The 19,317-nt window shown below is 37.2% G+C and overlaps 2 protein-coding genes across 3 annotated transcripts in view; one reads left to right on the top strand and one right to left on the bottom strand.

Annotated features, from left to right (window-relative positions):
• Positions 1-19,317, top strand: part of myo9ab (myosin IXAb) — a 709,890-nt gene that overhangs the window by 140,409 nt on the left and 550,164 nt on the right.
• Positions 3,851-18,882, bottom strand: LOC109070846 (DNA-binding protein RFX7-like). 2 transcript variants are annotated; one of them, XM_042753067.1, is made up of 10 exons: positions 18,442-18,882; positions 16,051-16,084; positions 10,988-11,073; positions 10,529-10,567; positions 10,256-10,378; positions 10,062-10,178; positions 9,834-9,918; positions 9,498-9,705; positions 9,057-9,358; positions 3,851-8,970 (listed from the first exon to the last, which is right to left on the bottom strand). In XM_042753067.1, the coding sequence occupies exons 1-10, from the start codon at positions 18,555-18,557 to the stop codon at positions 5,464-5,466; spliced, it is 4,617 nt and encodes a 1,538-aa protein (XP_042609001.1). In that variant the 5' UTR covers positions 18,558-18,882; the 3' UTR covers positions 3,851-5,463. The 2 variants fall into 2 exon arrangements, with proteins under 2 accessions (XP_042609001.1, XP_042609003.1); XM_042753069.1 differs by lacking the exon at positions 10,529-10,567.

The raw sequence follows: 19,317 nt of genomic DNA, 5'->3' as shown, positions 1-19,317 counted from the left end.
ATGTTGCCTTGGTAACTAGCTGAAATCATTTTTTAATTTTGATTTTATTATTATTTTTTTAAATGACAAAAACATTCGTATTAATATTTTGAATTACTTATTAATATATTCTCCAAATTTGTTATAATTGTAGTTTACATTTTAGTATTTTTTATTTATTATTAATATTATTATATTATACATTTTTACTTCATTTTTAGCTTTAGTTATTTTAGTACTTTTATATAATAAAAAATGACTTATTATTTTGAGTACTTTTTGATTTTTATATTTTCCATTTTTTAGTAAGTTTTGCATTTTTGTCCTTTTTATCCTTTTTTAATATTTAAATACATTTTTTCTTCATTCTTATTTCAGTTTTAGCTATGAAAATGAGAAATATTGCCTTGGAAATTTTCATTTTCTTTTAAATATTTGATTTTATAGCAGTTAATATTTATATTGAAAACAACAACAATGGTTTATGGTTTTAGTTTGTTACCTATAATAACTCAGGGTTTAGTATCACCAGTAATAATAGTGCTGCTTCACTTAAATATGACTAAAGCAGAAAATATTCATGTTTTAATAGTGATTTCTTATAAATGTCTATGACATGAAGAGAACATAAAGCTGAGCAGATGATGCACGTGTGTGTTTGTGTGCTCAGTTTAATCAGTTATTGATCAGTGATGACCACTGATTGATTACGTCTCCTCTCACCCTCTCAGCACAATAACACAAGATGAGTGATGCTGGAATATCATATTTGTATATGTATAAAACAGCTCCTGCTATGTGTTTTTCTGAGCCGGTCAGTCGCTCGACAGCAGGCTGTGGATCAATAGGGCTGAAGTCATTAGCATTGTGTGAATGTGTGTGGGGTCATGGGAAAGAGGCACGACACCGACTGCCCTGCTCTCATTGGTCAGAGCCACGGCCAGGGTGAACCCTCATCTCCACAACCTCTGACCTTTGACCTCTGGCTTGGGCAGAATGACCTCTATCCCCTCCGAAAAGCACATGTGATCGAATATGCAGAAGAGCATTTATTATCAGTGATGTGTGATACGTCAGGATCTGTGCTGTTAGTGATCTGGACAACATGAAGTGTTCACAAGACAATGCTATTTTAGTATCACTGAGACACTAATTCAGTTTTATTGATAGTTTGAAGTAGTTATTATTTTTTATATTTTGTTTTCATTTTTATTTTTGTTTAACATTTAGTAATCTTGTGATTGATTGTCACTTGTATTAGTTTGACTTTTTAAAATGTCTAAATAGTTTTTATCCATTTTTACTTCGAAAACTGCATTAATTAATAATTAAATAAAAAATGAGAAATATTTCCTTAGCAAATAGCTTTTTTTTTTGAGCTTGATTATTGTATGAGAAGTATATAATTAATAAATGCCTTTGAAACTGTTTAAAAATAATATTAATGATAATTATTATTATTATTATTAAATGTCATATAAATAATTTTATAATTTCATTATTTTCCATTTTAATATTTGAGGCCTACATTTTAAGAAATAAATAAAAACTCAGTTTAAAGTTCTGGATGCAGGTAATATCAAGTTATTACTATTAGTATAATAGTAAAATGTCTAAATAGTTTTTATCCATTTTTACTCCGAAAACTGCATTAATTAATAATTAAATTAAAAATAAGAAATGTTTCCTTAGCAAATAGCTTCTTTTTTTTTTAGTTTTGAGCTTGATTATTGTATGAGAAAATTATGATGTTTTATGAGTTGTTTTATATGATCAATATTATATTACAGCATAACTTGTCTTAAATACTGAGAAAGATCAAATCCTTAACAAACAGTAAAAAACATAATCAGTGATCTTCTCAAATCAATAAGTGATTTAAATACCCCCCCCCCCATATATATATATATATATATATATATATATATATATATATATATATATATATATATATATATATATATATATATATATAGTATATAATTAATAAATGAAACTGTTTAAAAATAATATTAATAATTATTATTATTATTGTCAAATGTCATATAAATAATTTATATAATTTTATTATTTTCCATTTTAATATTTGAGGCCTACGTTTTAAGAAATAAATAAAAACTTAGTTTAAAGTTCTGGATGCAGGTAATATCAAGTTATTACTATTAGTATCATCAACTAATCATTAAGTACTTTGCTGAATAATATCATACATACAACAAAATGACATATTTTGTTGACACCCAACTCTACCTTTCCAGCAGACCCAAAGTTTTGTGAAAGGCGCTTCAAATAAAATTTATTATTATTATTATATTTTATGCAGTGTACGCAGGTTTTTGAGTAGCATATTAAATATGTATGAAGGCATTGGTTAAGTCAACAATATTTTTAACAATACTGAATTTAAACAAATAATAACAGTAATAATAAACTATTTTATATAGCGCCTTTAAAAGTGCCTTCTTTATACATTTTACATAAAACACAACATGCATAAATATCAATTTTACACAATAAAAAGACTAAATCAAACAAAACAAAAAACAAAATCAAAGTCAAAATCAAATACTATAAAAGCTAACTTTGTTTTAAAATGTAAAAATACATGTGCATGTCTGATATTTATATTTTATATTTTAAATTTCATAGGTTTTATAGTGAAATTTTATAGATTTATATTGTTGATTTGTTAAGGCTTAGTGAGATCCCAGTGCATGGTATGACCTCATGACCTTGTGGCTGTTTTTTTTTTTGTGCTGCAGTGTCAATATGAACCAACAGAGGGCCGTTACGCTCAAACACACTCCAGACAACACAAGTTTTGTTTAAAAAAAATGTTTATTGGCTTTTAAAACCACTTAAAAAAATCTCACCTGTGAGTAATTTCCATTGAAAAAAAAAAAAAGAAACAAACAAAACATCGCTGAAACGCTTCTGCAATATTAACAAGCTACTGTCCACATAGAGCAGATAAACCAGCAAATCAGAGGCTCAAATCTACAGATCCGAATGGACAGACAGAATGAACATGTTTTTCTACCAGACCGACCTGACAAACAACATCTGCGGCGTCAAACCCTGTGTATCAAAAGAGGACTGGAGTCTAACTGGTGAAATAAAATAAAAAAACGGTAATTAATCAGTGCCTTAATAAATGCCAGAACATAAAAAATATTTACAGCTTTCTTCACATAGGCATTTTTTATATCTATATATATATAAAAAGAAGAAAATTGGAGATATATTCAAAACGAAAAACAAGAACAACATTCATGAACAGAAACGGACTTATTTTAACTTAGTAAACATCATAAAATGCATATAGCTTCTGAAGAACTACTCTCGTCCCCTCTCGTCCTGTTTTGATTGGCTAAAGGAGTGGTCACAACAAATACTACCATAGATAGTTTAACATACATGCGCACATACAGTCATTTTATAACATGGTAAAGCATGTTGGTTTTTTTTTTTTTTTTTTTTAATTCGCTGTCATTTTTAAATCTCGTATTTTTATATTTTCTTCTCAGGTACGAGAAGTTGTACAACGCGGATCTCACTGAGATTAGAGCTCATTGCTACACAAGGCAATTATTCATTGTCGTTTTCGAGCATGAGTGAGTAATTCCTCTATTTATTGTCATTAGAAGAACAACAACGCGGGCACCAATTGTTGTTTGTCGACGGAAAAAGAAACGCAACTTTTAGTGCAATAAGATGAACGTTTTCAAACCATTTCCAGTGTCTGCTCCTTTGATTCGTTTCTCCACACAACATTTAGCTATGCCACGTTAATTTAATTAAATTAACTTTATATTTAAGTCTTATCTAATTTATTTTTTTCTTGATAAATCCATGCTATTCTATCCTCTCTTTCATTTACACATCACATCTGCGTACGCAGGAACCAATAAACTCCTAAGAAAAATGGTACATTAGCAAGCTACAGACCCAACATTTACTAGCACATCACAGGAAGCCAGAAACGTAACAAGCGAAATATCGTGCTGGCTATGGACTCGTTATGATCAGCGTTTTCTTCTTAAGGGCACTCGAATCTACCTACAAATCATCACCATTAGCATCTTGATAAAATGGAAATCTCATGATGACAACTATGTCCTTTATACAAATGTCGCACTACTAGCCTAGAAATGTAGCCTTCGTGAACTTGTACAACATGCTCACCATCTATACATCCGCCATATACATAATTTACACAAATGTGAATTCACTTACTGTAAAAACGAACTAAAACAGTCAAGATCCCTTTTAGATGACAGACGAGTGAAGGTGGAAACCTCAACGGATCGCAATCTCTTGTTCTTCCTCAGCTGCTCTTTGGTATGGAGTTAAGGCTGGAGAAACTACACAGGTTTGCCTGTTGATCTCGAGTTGGTAAGAATATCTAGCCATCACCATACCATCATCACTACCAGTTTGAAATGATGTGCTAAAAAGCCTAGGAAATGGCTAGCAACCATCTGAACATGGAGAACTGCTAATTCACGACAAGTGCACCAAGTTCGTTCTTTTAAGAAATTATTGAATTCAGAAGCCTTTAATGAGATGGAATAAGGCCTTAGACTCCGGAAATAAGGCAGACGAGTCTTATCTTCCCATTTTTCTGGAATAAAACAAACCAAAAGTCTAATCCTTCCCCAACAGTTTGGATTTAACAGTACAAGTATTATGGCCTTAAATACCCTTTTCCCCAAAAATGTGTGAAATCACTTTGACAAAACAAATGACGGCTGATGAAAAGTACAGTTAATGCAATTCTTTAAGTCAGCACCATGTAGCACCTAAGATCTTTGCAGTTCATTGAACTGACTGATTTACGATATGTAGATGTTATTTCACCTCTGCTGTACTTACGGTATTTGGGGAACTCTTTTGCAATCTTTTGGTCTCCTATCCAACTCACAAAGCCACTTTATAGGATGCTTAGACAACTGTCTAGAAAGGGTGTTTCCCCAAAGTCAACGATTTGTCACTTGGAATATTGCATTTCGTTGAAATACAAGAGCAAATTTTGCATGCAGGTTCTCAATATCCACTGTGGTTTTAGAGGAAGGAAATATATAAAAGAGGCATATGCTTGTGCACCAGGTGATGTCTCATTATACTGAATGTACTTTACTACCAGCTGGAACCAAAGGAAATATCTGACCGTCCACTATAAATTACTTCTGAATGGGGAGAAATGACTGGAATGATCCTTGAAAACACAACAAGAATACAAACAAAACAACTGTAAAAAATTCAGATATAGCACATGCCTGTAAGAAATTTACCTCAGGCTGGCACTTTAAAACTGGACAGTCCAATGCGTCCAGATTTATGCTGCACAGACACGTCATTCAATACTTTTGCACGTAAAGGATACACAAAACGTCGCAATACAAAAAACAAAACGTGGAACAGAAACCATAAATATAAACGACAACAACAGCAACATCAACAGTAAAGGAACAGGAAATAATATTATCCCAACATTTCCACAGTTGGCTGGTCTTTATTCTCCAGCCAATCGAAACCAGCAGAATTCACAGTATCGCTGCAAATCTGCTGAAACAGAGGATCGTTCTTCAGTTCTTCCAGTGTGGCGTCTTCATATTGGTCCTGCTGCTGACTGGGGTCAAACAGCAAGTTGGGGTCCAAAGTGTTCAGGTCGGTAATGCTACTCGAAAGGTCAGAAGTCAACCGGATATCGCTGGAAAACTCGGAGGCGACAGCACTGAGTTCTGATGCCACTTGTCCAACGAGTTGCGAACTGGGGTTGAGGCTGTCCTCCCCCAAGAGATCCTTGACGGTAGTGTTGAAGTCCAGCTGCTCTTGCTGCTCCTGATCCACAACCTGCTGCGAGGTCTGGTGCAACAAGTGCTGCTGGCTAAGATCTGGGTCATCCTGTAATGGTTGTTGGTCTGGCAAAGAACTGGTTGGTTCTTGAAGTTGCAGCTGTTGGTCTTGGAGTTGTAACTGCTGAGCTGGAAGTTGCAGGTGTTGATTATGGAGTTGTAGCTGTTGGTTTTGCAGCTCCAATTGTGGTTCTTGGAGCTGAAGCTGCTCTTCCGGCTGTTGCAGTCCAGAGCCTGATTGTGCTTGACTGTCCCCACTGGAGAAGGTCACTTGCTCCTCTCCCGTGCTTATGAGGTAACCCGTCTTCTGGAAGTCAAAGGGCGAAGGGCTTGAGTCCAGAGGCAGCTGCTGGTTCTGGGAGTTGGGGCCTCCGGAGAAGCCCTGTGTTGTCTCCAGAATTTGGGTTAAGTTCATCCGTGCTGTGTAATTGGCGGGCAGGTTATTTACACCTAGCCCTCGCACTGCATCATCTCCATCTGTGTCCATCTTGCTAAGAAGCACAGTGGTGATCTTAGCACTATTGCTTTGCTGCGCCTGGTGACTGACTGGCAGCAGCTCAGACTGCATCATGATGTTTAATGGAACTGACTGGCTCCTCTGGGCCAAGCTGCTGACACTGACAACAGACTGGTTGTTGGACAAAATGTTCAGGACCTCAGATGTCAGGGGGCAATTAAAGGGAGAAACAACAGACCTTGGGGTGGTGACTGTTTGAGCAGTGGTGCCACTAAGGTTACGCTGGCGAACTGCCGGGCTAACGCTGCGACACCTGAAGGTTCCTCCTCCAGATGCAGATGTGCTTCCTGTCCCTTTGTTGTCCAACGGAGCTGGGACGGCAAAACTTTCTTGCTTGCTACTAAGGGTGGTTTGCTGTCCTTGTTGCACTGGGGAAACGGTTGTCAACCTTCCCAAGTTTCCGTCCTGATGCCTTGACTGACACTGGAGAGATTGACCTGGGATGGCAAAAGCATGTGGTTTACGGAAGTGGTCCTCGACCAGATCCTGGTAACTGGGCAGGATACCAATGGTGGAGGTTGTGGAGATAACGGGAGATCCTGCGGTGCTGTTGTACCTGTTGTTGATCCACTCCAGCTTGGCTTTATCTGGGTGGGTGGCCATTGGCCTTTGCATGGGTTTTACTGGACTGCTGGAAACAACGCTACCATCGTGATATCCAGTTATACTGGAATTTATAGGAGTGAACGCAAAGGGATTGCGGCATTCAATGGGACTTGGAGGAACACTGCTGCTGCAATTTGACAGTGGAGTGCTGATGGGTGTATGGCGCCCACCTAAGATGCTGTCCACTGGGGTAACAGGTGCCATTCGCGAACAAGGACTTTCTCTGGTGAAACTATTCCCCCCTGGTAGCATCTCAGAGGTAGGAGTTGGGTAGGTGTTGGTGTGGTGTGGGTGTGGAGTTGGCGTGTGGATTGGAGTGGCACTACTATAGGAGGAATGATAGAACTGTGTACTTGTCTGATGGGGCGACAGGATTGTTCCTTGGCCAACCGTGGCTTGACCTTGTAGGGATATATCAACACAGCTCAGGTAGGATTGCAAGCTACTATTCAGCTTCATCTGTTCCTCCATCTGTACAAGCTCTTCTACAATACTGTCCTGGGTCATATCATCATCATTGAAGGGGAAATAGTCCATGCTTGCTTGGGCTCTTGCAAAATCAACAATGTCCTGCTGAGTGAGCTGACTGGTGGTCTCATTTGCCTGGGCCATCAACGGTAAGGGATTAGCTGCAATCTGCTTGTGTTCTACTTGCATCTGTTGTGAGTAGTCTTGCAGAGAACTCTTGAGCTTACTTACAGCAGATACCTCCTGAGAAACATCACTGCTGATTTGTTGGTGACTTGGGATTTGCTGCAGTGAAGTTGTGCTATTACCAGAAGCAGTTTCATTCGGGCTAATATCGGCAACTTCATTCTCAATTAGTGAAGAGCTCTGAGGATTAACAGTCTGAGAGGTGTCCAGGGCTCCAATGGGGGTGTCAGAAAGAGCCAAGATTTGAGTCGGAAGAGAGCTACTCTGTTTTAGTGTAACTTTACATGGAGCACTCTCTGGTCTTGCTGAGGTGCCAGGTATGTGAATCTTCTTAGCTGCTATTACAATACCAGGCTTGGTATTGCTGCTAACATCCAAAGGTTGCTGGGAAATGAATACTCTTTTAACTGGGATTGCATGGGTTTCCAATACAGATGCAGAGCGTTTTCGAGGGCTTTTTGGACCGAGGCCAGCATCTTTAGAAGAAGTGCTTGCAGTTGCCACTGCACAAATGGATGACAATTCGGCGTCTACATTCTGGCTAGTAACAGTTAAATACAAAGTACTTTCTGGTTGATCATTGTTGTTATTGCTGTTCGGGGCAAGAGCCCCCATGATTGTACTTGAAGGGGTTGTAGAGTCACTCTTGGCCCTTGCCACTCTCTCAGGCACAGGGGATGCCTTAATAAAAAAAGAGGGTTCACTGGAAGCCCTGAATTTAGTGGCTCTTTCGTTCTTTAGTCCTGTACTTGCCCCTGATGCAGTGCTTTGTTTATCAACAGCAGAAGCTAAGTTACTGTCATTCACAGCTTCAAATGTCACTTTTACCTCATTGGTAACAGTGTACGCTGATGGGGTTAGGGTTGTGGAGGGACGTCCAGCTTTCCCAGAGGACTGAAGAGACATGACAGATGCCCCATTCTGACCTTGATGGGTTTGGCTAGATTCTTCCAGGGAAGCTGTGCTACCGACACCTGCTGAAGCAGGTCGCAACGCGGTAGATGTACTACTACTACTACTGCTACTGTTAGGCGCTAATGAAATTGCAGTCATCTTGACCACATTTACAGAGCTAACGTGGGGAGTGGGCATCACCGTCTTGATGGGACTGTTGGTGATGAGGAGCGTTGGGGGCGAGCGAAGGGCAATGGCGCTTGTGGCAGATGGTTTAGGTAAAATCTGAGCATATCGGTGTCTAGCCAACCTATCACCGACTGGGCTGGCAGGGATATTTTGGGGTGTTTTTGGAGACTGCTTAACAGGTTGTGTCACAACCTGGAAGTTAACAGGTACAACTTTTCCCTCTGCTGCCCCAACAGGACTTGGAGAGGTCATTAGTTGCCGGCTTCTCTGAACCTGCAAACAAAAGCACAATCTAAACCACTTGTCCATTAAGCAATGTGAAATCATCCATACCCTGCTATCAACCAAAATCTCCTTACTGTGATAGGACTTGGAACAGCAGTAACCACAATGCCTATGGTTGGTTGGGGGGACAGTAGTGCAGGACTTCCAGAGGTCAGGCTGGATCCAGGGCCAGGTGTGCCCGCCTCTGCCCTTCTGGCCTGGGCATCAGTGGGCAAAGGAGAGGTGAGCTTCTGCTCCTGCTGTTTCTTCTGGATCTTCCGCTGCAGCTGCTGTTTGGCATCTACAGAAGGTGAAGGGAGGGTCTTCACTTGGGGCTGGAATGAGTTGGCTTCACCAGTTGGCACAAAGGCAGAGGCAGGCGTAGGGGTTTTCATACCTGTTTTTTATCAAAGAGATTCAAGTTAGAAACAAGAAATGAACAAAGTTTGAATGCCACACAAGTAAACCAGCAGCTGCTACAACCAACATTTTCATGCATCATCTAGATTTGTATGCAAGTATTTTTGGTTTCTTGCCTGTTGGGGTTCCAGTCATAACAGTCAGAGCTGCCATGGACTTAGTGCCTATATAATGACTGTTGAGAAGAAAGCGTGCCAGTTCCTCCACGCTGTCAAACTGGCGACTCAAAACCTTCTGAGCCCATTCGCAGACCAGACCGCAAGCTGCCGAACGCATCTCATCCTCAGCACTGGGAGACTGTCCAGTCGACTCCAACAACTCACACTAAAGAAGAGGAGGGATAAGAGACGATCTGGTTATCAAACCTGCACATAATGTTGTTGTAATCAGGGCATTTAAAATAAACTGATATGAATCACTTGTTTTGGATTTGACAGGAACAGGATACTCACCCCATCTCCTGATTTGTGCAACTCCAGGTTAGGGAGTGACGGCATGTGCACAAATGCTTTTTTTCTCAGCCCGCTGTAGCAGTACGTATAATGCATTGTAAAGGTGCACAACAATTCTCAATGCATACGAACTGTTTCAAAAGCAAATGTTGTCATGCATTAGGTGTATTGCATTTTGCAATCTACAGTATACAAAACACATCAGATTTTTTCCATTCAAAAGGATATTTTGACTTCCCCCTCATGCCCAAACGGCGTGCCTTCATGTTCGGAAAAACGTTCTTCATGATCTTTCCAAAATCAGCTGCGCTTAAAGGATGGTAGCCCAGATTGTCGCAATAACTCCTGAAACACAGCATGAGAAAATGATGAGTACAAGCAAACACAAACTCCGTCCAATACTGCAGCATTAAACCACTCACTTGTATTCATCATACACCTCTTGTTTTGGCAGTGAGGTTTCCGGGTGCTCTTCCAAGTGATTTCGGATCCAGTTGAACGCGTACATCTGTTGAGTTCGGCTCGATGACATGGAGTTCTGGTCACTATTGGGAAAACAGAAGAGGGGGGAGGCTTGAAACAGTGATGGTGTAGCAGCAGAAAGCTGTGTGTACGTCTGTTGGTCCTATATAATATATAATGTTACATATTACTTCAAAATTCTTTTCCCTTTAATATAGTTAAAGTTGTAGTACCATATCGCAGGACTTGCAGAGCCCCTCTGATTTTCAGTTCTATTGGACATCATGTTGGGAAAGAGGGGTTGACATGATGGACAGATAAGGGGAAACAAATGATAAAACACAGGAAGCTTGGTATTGCAATGTCATAATTTACACAATTTATTTTAAAGGTGAAATGATTAGCTTGAATGAATCATGAAACAATTTGAAGCTGACAACAAAATTGAAATTAGACAATATTACAAAAAAATATATACTTGCATATGCTTTGATTTGGTTTCATAAATGCATTTCATATATGCATGTTTTACCGAATGTAAACATGAATCAATCATAATTATCAGACATATGAGTGTATTTGAAATTGCAAAGCACAAAAATCACAAATGGTTCATGAGGTGTTGTTGAAATCATAAAAGGAGAGGAGGGGGATATGGAAAGGAATAAGGTAGATAAAAAAATAATATGTACCTTTTATCATTGCCACTACTGGGACCAGAAGGCAACTTAAGGTAGAGGTAGAGCTTTTCAATATCTGTAAACTTCTCAACATCTTGCTGTGTGAATGAACAATGCAAGGATTATGAGACAAGGGCAATTCACACAAGTTTATTTTTTTTTAAATCACAGCATGTTAACAGTCACATGCAAGTATTACACGTAAGTAAAGTGTTAAAATCAGTGAAATTCTATGACTAACCTAAATGTATTTTCCCCAAAAAATTTCAGTCACACCATGTTTTTTAGAACAATAGTTTTTTCCAATAAAAGTTTATTTGGCTTGTTTTAGCAAGTTGGCAACTTGTTTAAATCATTGCTTTATCATTGCTTTATTAATCAGATACTCTAAAAAACAAAAACCCAGCATGTGCAACATTCATTTTTTTTTTTTTTTTTGTATGCCAAATTTGCAGTTTTAAAAATTATTATTATTATTATTGTAATGATTTAATGACACATCAAGCATTTTAGGAAACAACTCAGAGTTTTGGGCTGCGAGATTAATTATATTTTAATCATGATCATATTTTTTACTTATTATTTAAGCATCATCTGTGATACTATAAAATTATTGACTATTGTTTGTGAAAAACAGAAAAACATTAACTTATTATACAATTATATTAATTAATATTAAGAATCTCTCTGCTTAAAGTTTTTCATGTTATCATAACGTACAGAGATAAAAATAAACCTCACACTTTCTTAATTTATGGTTAAATTTGTGAAAGTGCATTCACGTGAACGAAAAGCAAAATAATTTTGGTCATTAGGTTTAACCATAATCATTCAGTCTTACTTTTTCCCCAATAAAAGTTTATATATTTGGTTGTGATGAAAATGACAAAAAAAAAATTAAAATTCCACCGCAGCAAAAATGCTATTTTGCTTGTTTTTGTAATTCTTTTTCCAAAACATAGCAGAAAATTTATTCTTATCATGCACAATATCAAATTCCCACACCAATATCACACACTAAAATTCACTTAAAGGCCTTGATTTTCGGCCCCTGCAAGACTCCAAGGCCCATGACATCACTGTCTTCTCCTGCATTCATTTCCGCAAGGTTGCGTATTGTACGGGGAGAGCCAGAGCTCCTCGAGTCGGCCGGGCACACAGTACCGGAGCGTGTCTGCACATATGACCAGCAGCAAACCTGCAATCCTGCCCTGCTCTTAGCCGGTTGCCATGTAAACCCTGACAGTAAACATGCATGTCAATGCTGACACACTGGCAACACGTCGTTTCAGCGCAGGCATTTAATTGGCTGGTGAGAATGAATTCCTCTCACCTCGTCCTATTCTATTCGCCTCTTTGTTGCTAGGGGAAACCAGCGCTCATGAATGGGGTGAGGCTTGACAGCCAATGAGAGTAAATAAAAAAAATAAAAGACAATTCACTGTTATTTCCTAAATGTACCAGGTAGCCGTCACAAATCCTTCCATCCAAAGCAAACAGCCTTATTCTTATTCTGTTTAAGGCTTTATTATGTTACTAAACACCTTCAGTAATGACTGTGGTTTATTGATAAGCATCATTCTAATGCAATATGATGTATGGAATAGCAATGCAACAGGTGTTACTGCACAATCCCTGAACAACAAAACACAAAATGCTCTTTTTGACTGTGGCTATATTGTATATTGTACATTGTATTCTAGCACACAATACTGTCTTTTGTCCCATATTTATAATGCAACTCTAAATTCAGTTTGGATGAGTTGTGTTTGAAGGTCGATTGTATAATGCTTTTACAAACAGCTAGTCGTACCAATTAACTGGTGAAAGAGTTATTTTGATTATGATTAAACTACTAAGTGAACATTGGTGTCTTTTATCATATTGCTGTTCCAGGCATTTTATAAAAGTAATATGCTGCTCTGCGTCATGTTGTCCCAAACAAACACTCTTTAACCATGGTATAAAAAAAAATAATCCAATCTATACAATTCCAATCCATTCTATTCCAGTCTATTCACATCCATTTCATTCCCAATCTATTCAATTTCAATCTATATAACTGCATTCAATTCCATTCCAATCTATACAGTTCTACTTCATTGTATTCTATTCCACTCTATTCAAATCCATTCCATTCTACACAACCCCACTCAATTCTATTCCAATCATTATATTATATTCCAATCTATACAATTTCATTCCATTGCAGTCTATTCAAATCCATTCTATCTCAATCTATTTAATTCCAATATTATGCAATTGCAATCCGTTTCATTCCAATCTACTCCATTCTACTCAATTCAACTCCATTCCATTCTAATTCTATTATATTCCAGTCTATTTAAATCCATTCCAATCTACTGTATACAATTCCACTCCGGTCAATTCCAATCTATTAATTTACATTCCATTCCATTCCTTTTTTGTTGCATATAAGCATCACAACAATGTCTCTATTTAGGATCACCAATTAATATTCAAGTAAAATCTGGTATATTAAAAGCTCAATAAATATGATATATTAGACCATTTAAATAGTCTTTTTTTAATTCAATGCAGAAGCCCTAGAGTGTGACATCATATCCTGGTACCCAAATTATTGGCTTAAGTATCTGCAATCATTCTGCTTGTTTTAAATCTAGTGTGACGGCAGCTTAAGGCTCTTGCACATGGAAGGTAAATGATTCCTGGAAACCTGCTGCCACCACAAGTGCTCCTATTTTCATCTTCCTGGTTACGGCCTCCGTGGATACAACTGTTTGTTTCTGATTCATGGCACACATTTATATATATATATGCTGTACAGGATCCCACAAAAGCTATAACTAGCTATAAAAGCTATAATCGGTTTAAAGTTTGGATATTTCTGTCTAGTGTGTCTAACTTTATGGAAATGCCACTTCACAGCAAACTAAAAAGGCCTCTGACAACAACAACAACAAAATTTCTCAACAAAAGATAATCATCTGAAAAACAGCACTAAGACAATTGCAATGAACGACTCCATTTAAAGCCTTACAGCAAGCTAAATAACATGAATTTGTACATGTATGAAAAAAAAGAGAGATTTTTTTTTTTTTTATTACTGTTAAGATGTTAAAAACATGTTAGTACTTTTAAATGTTAATAACATGTTAGTAGTTTGTTGAAAACATGCAAGCGCTTTTAAATATTAAAAACATGTCAGTACTTTGTTGAAACATGTTAATATTAAAAGAATTTGCATTAACATTCAGATACACCGTAAAAATGATTTCACAAAGTTGTAAATAAAAACAGATTAGTGGAGTACATTTGACATATTTCAATCTTTCTAAATAGAAATTGCACATTTAATTCAATGTGTTACTTGCAGCATATTCATAATTATTTATGAACTTTACTAGCAATTTTGGAGTGAAAATTGGTGTAAATACTACAAACATACTAAGGAGAACTATGACAACTTTATCATAGCAATTATATCATAATAAATGACTATACAGACATACCATTACACTAAAACACACTCACAAACCGCTGTTTTGATAAAAGTGAGCGGCCTTCAGATGACACACACACACCTGAGAGCTGGAACTAAAAATAAATCACACCATCAGACAGTAATGAATATCACTAACATATTCTTAACATGATCAGAATTGTTCATATGACTCACAAACTAATGACCTCATTCACATTCACAGATTACAGATAAACACATTTGTGTAAATGCAATGCTTCTACATCTAAAAAAACCTAAATGATGAATCTGCATTTTTAAATGTCTAGTTTAATAACGTACTACCACAATACTCATACTATCACTGCAGCATGCAGTATGCATACTGTCCTAATTGTCTGTATGCACGTAACACTTCTATGATCTTCTACACTTGCCCAATTGTGCATTATACAACTAGAGCACTTGACGCACAATACTGTATCCCACAAAGCAATGTGCATTTTTCGTTTGATATTTGATAGAAAAAAACTAAATTATTCCCATGAAAAGTCTTTTTCCAAAAGGCCATTAACAAAAGATATTTATAATATTAAATGCAATATTTACCAAATATTATCTCTAGAAATGCCAATTAATTTAATAAACAGTGGAAATAGCAATAAGACTTCAATATTCATAAATGGTTACATTTATAATTAATATTTAAAATGTATTGACCGAGGATTATAATTTATTACAGCGTACACTTGTCAAGCAACGTTGCAACTTGCTGGATTAATATAGAACGCATTTGCATTTTAAACAACAACTCTGAACATCGCTAATGCAGAATCTAAATTTAAAAGTAGGGATGGGCAATATGGGCTTAAAAATACATCACAATCATTTCTAGCACTTATTGCAATAATAACAATATCAATGACGATAATTCAGGGAATTCTGTTTCTTTAGAAAAAACTATTATCTTTCCTATTTTTCCCAAAAGAGGGTGTTGTGAGCATTACTGAGTACACACGTAATGTATTGACTGTTTAATTCATACTGGAAGCCATTACTGATGACGCTCCAGGAAATCCCTAATATGGACAAAGGCATCCAGTTATTGCTGTAGCTAGAGAAATTTTAACTGATGAAACTTAAAGACAATAAACATACGATTACACAAAATATATGGTTTATCTGTGTTCTTCAAGCAATCTTATTTTTTAAGGATACAGTACATTTATAATGCAATGCTAATCGACATAGCCTTTATCACTGTATATAATATAAATAGAAGTTATTTCAAACATCCGACTATGTTATTAAGTTAATTTGGGGAAAACGAATCACAAAAATGATATCTTTGTTGGACAGCAGGTTTGTAAACAGGCTCATACACATGCAGAGCTGTGCTACTGTATTACATTTACTCCGCACGTTCGCACACAGAAATATGTCAACAACTAGGCTTTATCGTTATTATCGCGGGAAGACTAATTCTTATCGTGGGGAGAATTTTATCAGTATCTCACAAATGATAAGATATCGCCCATCCCTAATTTAGAGTCCAAATTATCTGTCTGGATATACAAAAACTGGAAGCACATTGCCTAAACGTTCATAATTAATAACATGAGATACTTACCAATATACTCTCCACTTTTGATTGTACAGATTTGCTGTAAAAATAAGAAAAAACACTTATTAGAGCAGTTGTGCTTCAAGTTTGAACACAGTGGTGGGGGGGAGACATGCTGTTAGGGTCCTGATAACAGGCAGGGCATTTCTTGGAGGTGGTTGCGCTTGTTTAAGATAAAAGAATTCGTAGAAAAAGCACCGGCTCTTCTTTCATTCTTAATGACGGTGTCAAAGGTCGAGTCAGGGCAGGTGCATTTCTACACCACTTGTCTATTCAACTAACAGGTTTGTTGTTTCTGGAGAAGTGAAGCTTTTATGGACATTAAGTGCATGTAGATCATCTAAAATCATTTTCATGTCTGATTTTTATAGGAAATGAGGTGTAAGTGGACTTCAGACGTCACATTTAACTTAAATCAAACATTCATGCAAGGCAATCAGACATCATCCCTGTGCAACTGAAATCATAGAATGTAAGCAATGAAATCCTGCATCCATTGAACTTAAAATCAGACATCCGAATACAATAAAATTAGAAACAGACTTTGACAGTCACATCATGTACTGAGATCAGACATTTCCTGCATTTGAAAAAAGATATGGCATGCAATGACATCAGAAATCCATGCAATAAAATCTGACATCATATAATCAAAGCAATTTTAACAGATGTCGCAAAATGCAATTAGAAATCAGACATAATCATGTGCACTTAAATCAGATATTACTTGTTAATGCATGGCATATCTGATTTAAAATGCCAATAAGTCTGATTAACTTCATTGCAATGATTCTACTGCTTGGATATGATGCCTGATTTTATTGCATGGGGACATTGTCTGATTTTGTCTCATTGGTTTTCTGATGTCATTGCATGTAGTATGTCTGATGCCTTTGAATCTTATGTCTGATCTTATAAGTCTGATTTCTAACTGCATTAGCACATCTGTTTTAATTGCTAGGACATTCTGATGTCACTGCATGGGATGTCTGATTTCATTGCATTTGGATGTATGATTTTAATGCATGGAGATGATGTCTGATTTCATCTGATGTCACTGCATGGCATGTCAGATTTTAAATGCATATTGTTCAATGAAATCAGAAAATCCATGAGATCAAATCAGACATCACCCCCATGCAATGAAATCACTCATTCATTGCAACTAAAATCAGACATTTAAATACAAAGAAATTAAATATTAGACATAATCGCAAATCATACATTACATGCATGCCATGGAAAGAAATCAGACATCCTTTGCAATTACATCCCATGCAGACAAAAAAAAAATCCATGCTAGAAAATCATATGCAAGAAATGAAATCAGACATCCGAATGAAATTAGAAAGCATACATAAACCCAGTGACATCAGAAAATCCATAAATAAAACCAGACATCGTATGCAAGCAATAAATCAGACAATTTAATGCAGTCATAAACCAGACATATTCACATGCACATAAAAACTAGATATGCCATGCAACGAAATAACACAATTCCTGGAATGAAATCAGACATCCACATGCATTGCATCCAGATATTATCTGAAATCCCATGCGGTGACACCAGAAAACCCATGCAATAAATTGAGGCATCCAAATGCAATGGAAACAGGAACAGACTTTGAAACAGTCGCATGAAATGACATCAAATTATCAGTTGCATTTGAACTCAGATGTACCAATCTAATGCAATCATAAACCAGCCATAATCACATGCACTGAAATCAGACATCCCATGCAGTGACATTTGAAAATCCATGCAATAAAATCCAAAATCCAAGCATTGTAATCAGACAATCTAATGCAATTATAAACCAGCCAAAATGCAACAAAAAATAAATAAAAAAATCATACACAACCCATGCACTGAAACACAGGCCTGCTGCCCATTTGACATCAGACATCCTATGTAAACAATCCAACATGGCATGCAATGAAATCAAACATCCCCTTGCACTAAAACCAGATATTATTTGAAATCAGACATATCATGCAATAACAGAAAATCCATGTAATACATTGAGGCATCCTAATACAATGGAAACAGGAACAGACTTTGAATCAGTCGCATGCAATGACATCATGTATCAGTTGCATTTGAAATCAGATGTACCATGCAATGAAATCAGACAATCTAATGCAAGCATAAACCAGCCATAATCACATGCACTGAAGCCAGATATGCCACGCAAAGGAATCATACACAACTCATGCACTGAAACACAGGCCTGGTGTCCATCAGACATCAGACATCCTGTGTAAACAATCAAACATCGCATGCAGTGAAATCAGACATCTCGTTCCGAGCGCAGCCCGTCTCTCAACACTCAGAATGAATGCTGGAGCTGTGCAGGAGTGTGTCTGAGATCGGACCCAGATCGCATCGCTTACCAAATTGAATTCTTGATCTTGTTGTACTGCAGCGCCGTCGCCTCGGGGCTCTGCAGCGACGCTCCGGGAGCACCGGGCTGTTGTTGTTGATCATCAGCCATCACGGTGAGATTCATTCATGGGAGGAGGAGGATGAGGAAGAGGAAGAGGAGGACAGCTTCAGCATGTAGGCCTCATTTGAGCGCATAACGCCCGGAGCCGAGTTCAGACGAGACTTTTACCGGGAGTACGGACCGAGCAGCACGGGCCCGGCGCTCGGGCTCGGACGCATAAACGGCGGCGGGCGAGAACGCAGCGGAAAAACACGGAGATTCTCGGTGCGGCGGACAGACACAGCAGCAGCAGCAGCCGCCACGGACCGAGCTGCAGGCGGAGACTGCGCGTGCGCACGGGCGTGTGTGCGTGCGTGCGCGCGCTCGAGGGCGAACCCTAGCCACACTTCGGAGAGAACGTTGTTTGTTTGTTTGTTTGTTTAGAATCGAACAAAACATGAAACCTGAATCAGAAATAAAGTTTACAAGGTGTTATTATTATTTATTATTATTATTATTATTATTATTAATAATCATTATTCCAAAAATAAGTTAAATTTGTTTTAGGGGCAATGTTTTTTATTTATTTTTTTATTTTTATTTTTTTATAATGAACAAAATCTGAACAAAACTGAAACAGAACTAAAGTTAACAAGGTGTTTATTATTATTATTATTACACTATAGTCAACATTTGAAGCGAATCAAACCCTTTCATCAAAGTTGTCCTAAAATCTAAAAACAAAGTGTGTTCTTGTCTTAGGACAACTGTGATGAACTTTTCTGATCCACTTCAAATGTTGACTACTGTGTCACTATCGATATTGCAAAAATAAGTAACATTA

Source organism: Cyprinus carpio, chromosome B25, assembly GCF_018340385.1.
Source record: "Cyprinus carpio isolate SPL01 chromosome B25, ASM1834038v1, whole genome shotgun sequence".
Taxonomy (NCBI): domain Eukaryota; kingdom Metazoa; phylum Chordata; class Actinopteri; order Cypriniformes; family Cyprinidae; genus Cyprinus; species Cyprinus carpio.
Note: the sequence above shows the minus strand (reverse complement) of the source record. Positions and strands in the feature narration are given on the sequence as shown.

What these genes read in the sequence shown, in the direction of transcription:
- LOC109070846 (XM_042753067.1), bottom strand. Translation starts at nt 18,557, where the DNA reads ATGAATCTCACCGTGATGGCTGATGATCAACAACAACAGCCCGGTGCT. An exon ending in TCTGCAAGTCCTGCGATATG is followed by an intron (nt 10,379 to 10,528) that starts GTACTACAACTT and finishes TTTTCCCAATAG; the next exon opens with TGACCAGAACTCCATGTCAT. An exon ending in TATGACTGGAACCCCAACAG is followed by an intron (nt 9,359 to 9,497) that starts GCAAGAAACCAA and finishes GATAAAAAACAG; the next exon opens with GTATGAAAACCCCTACGCCT.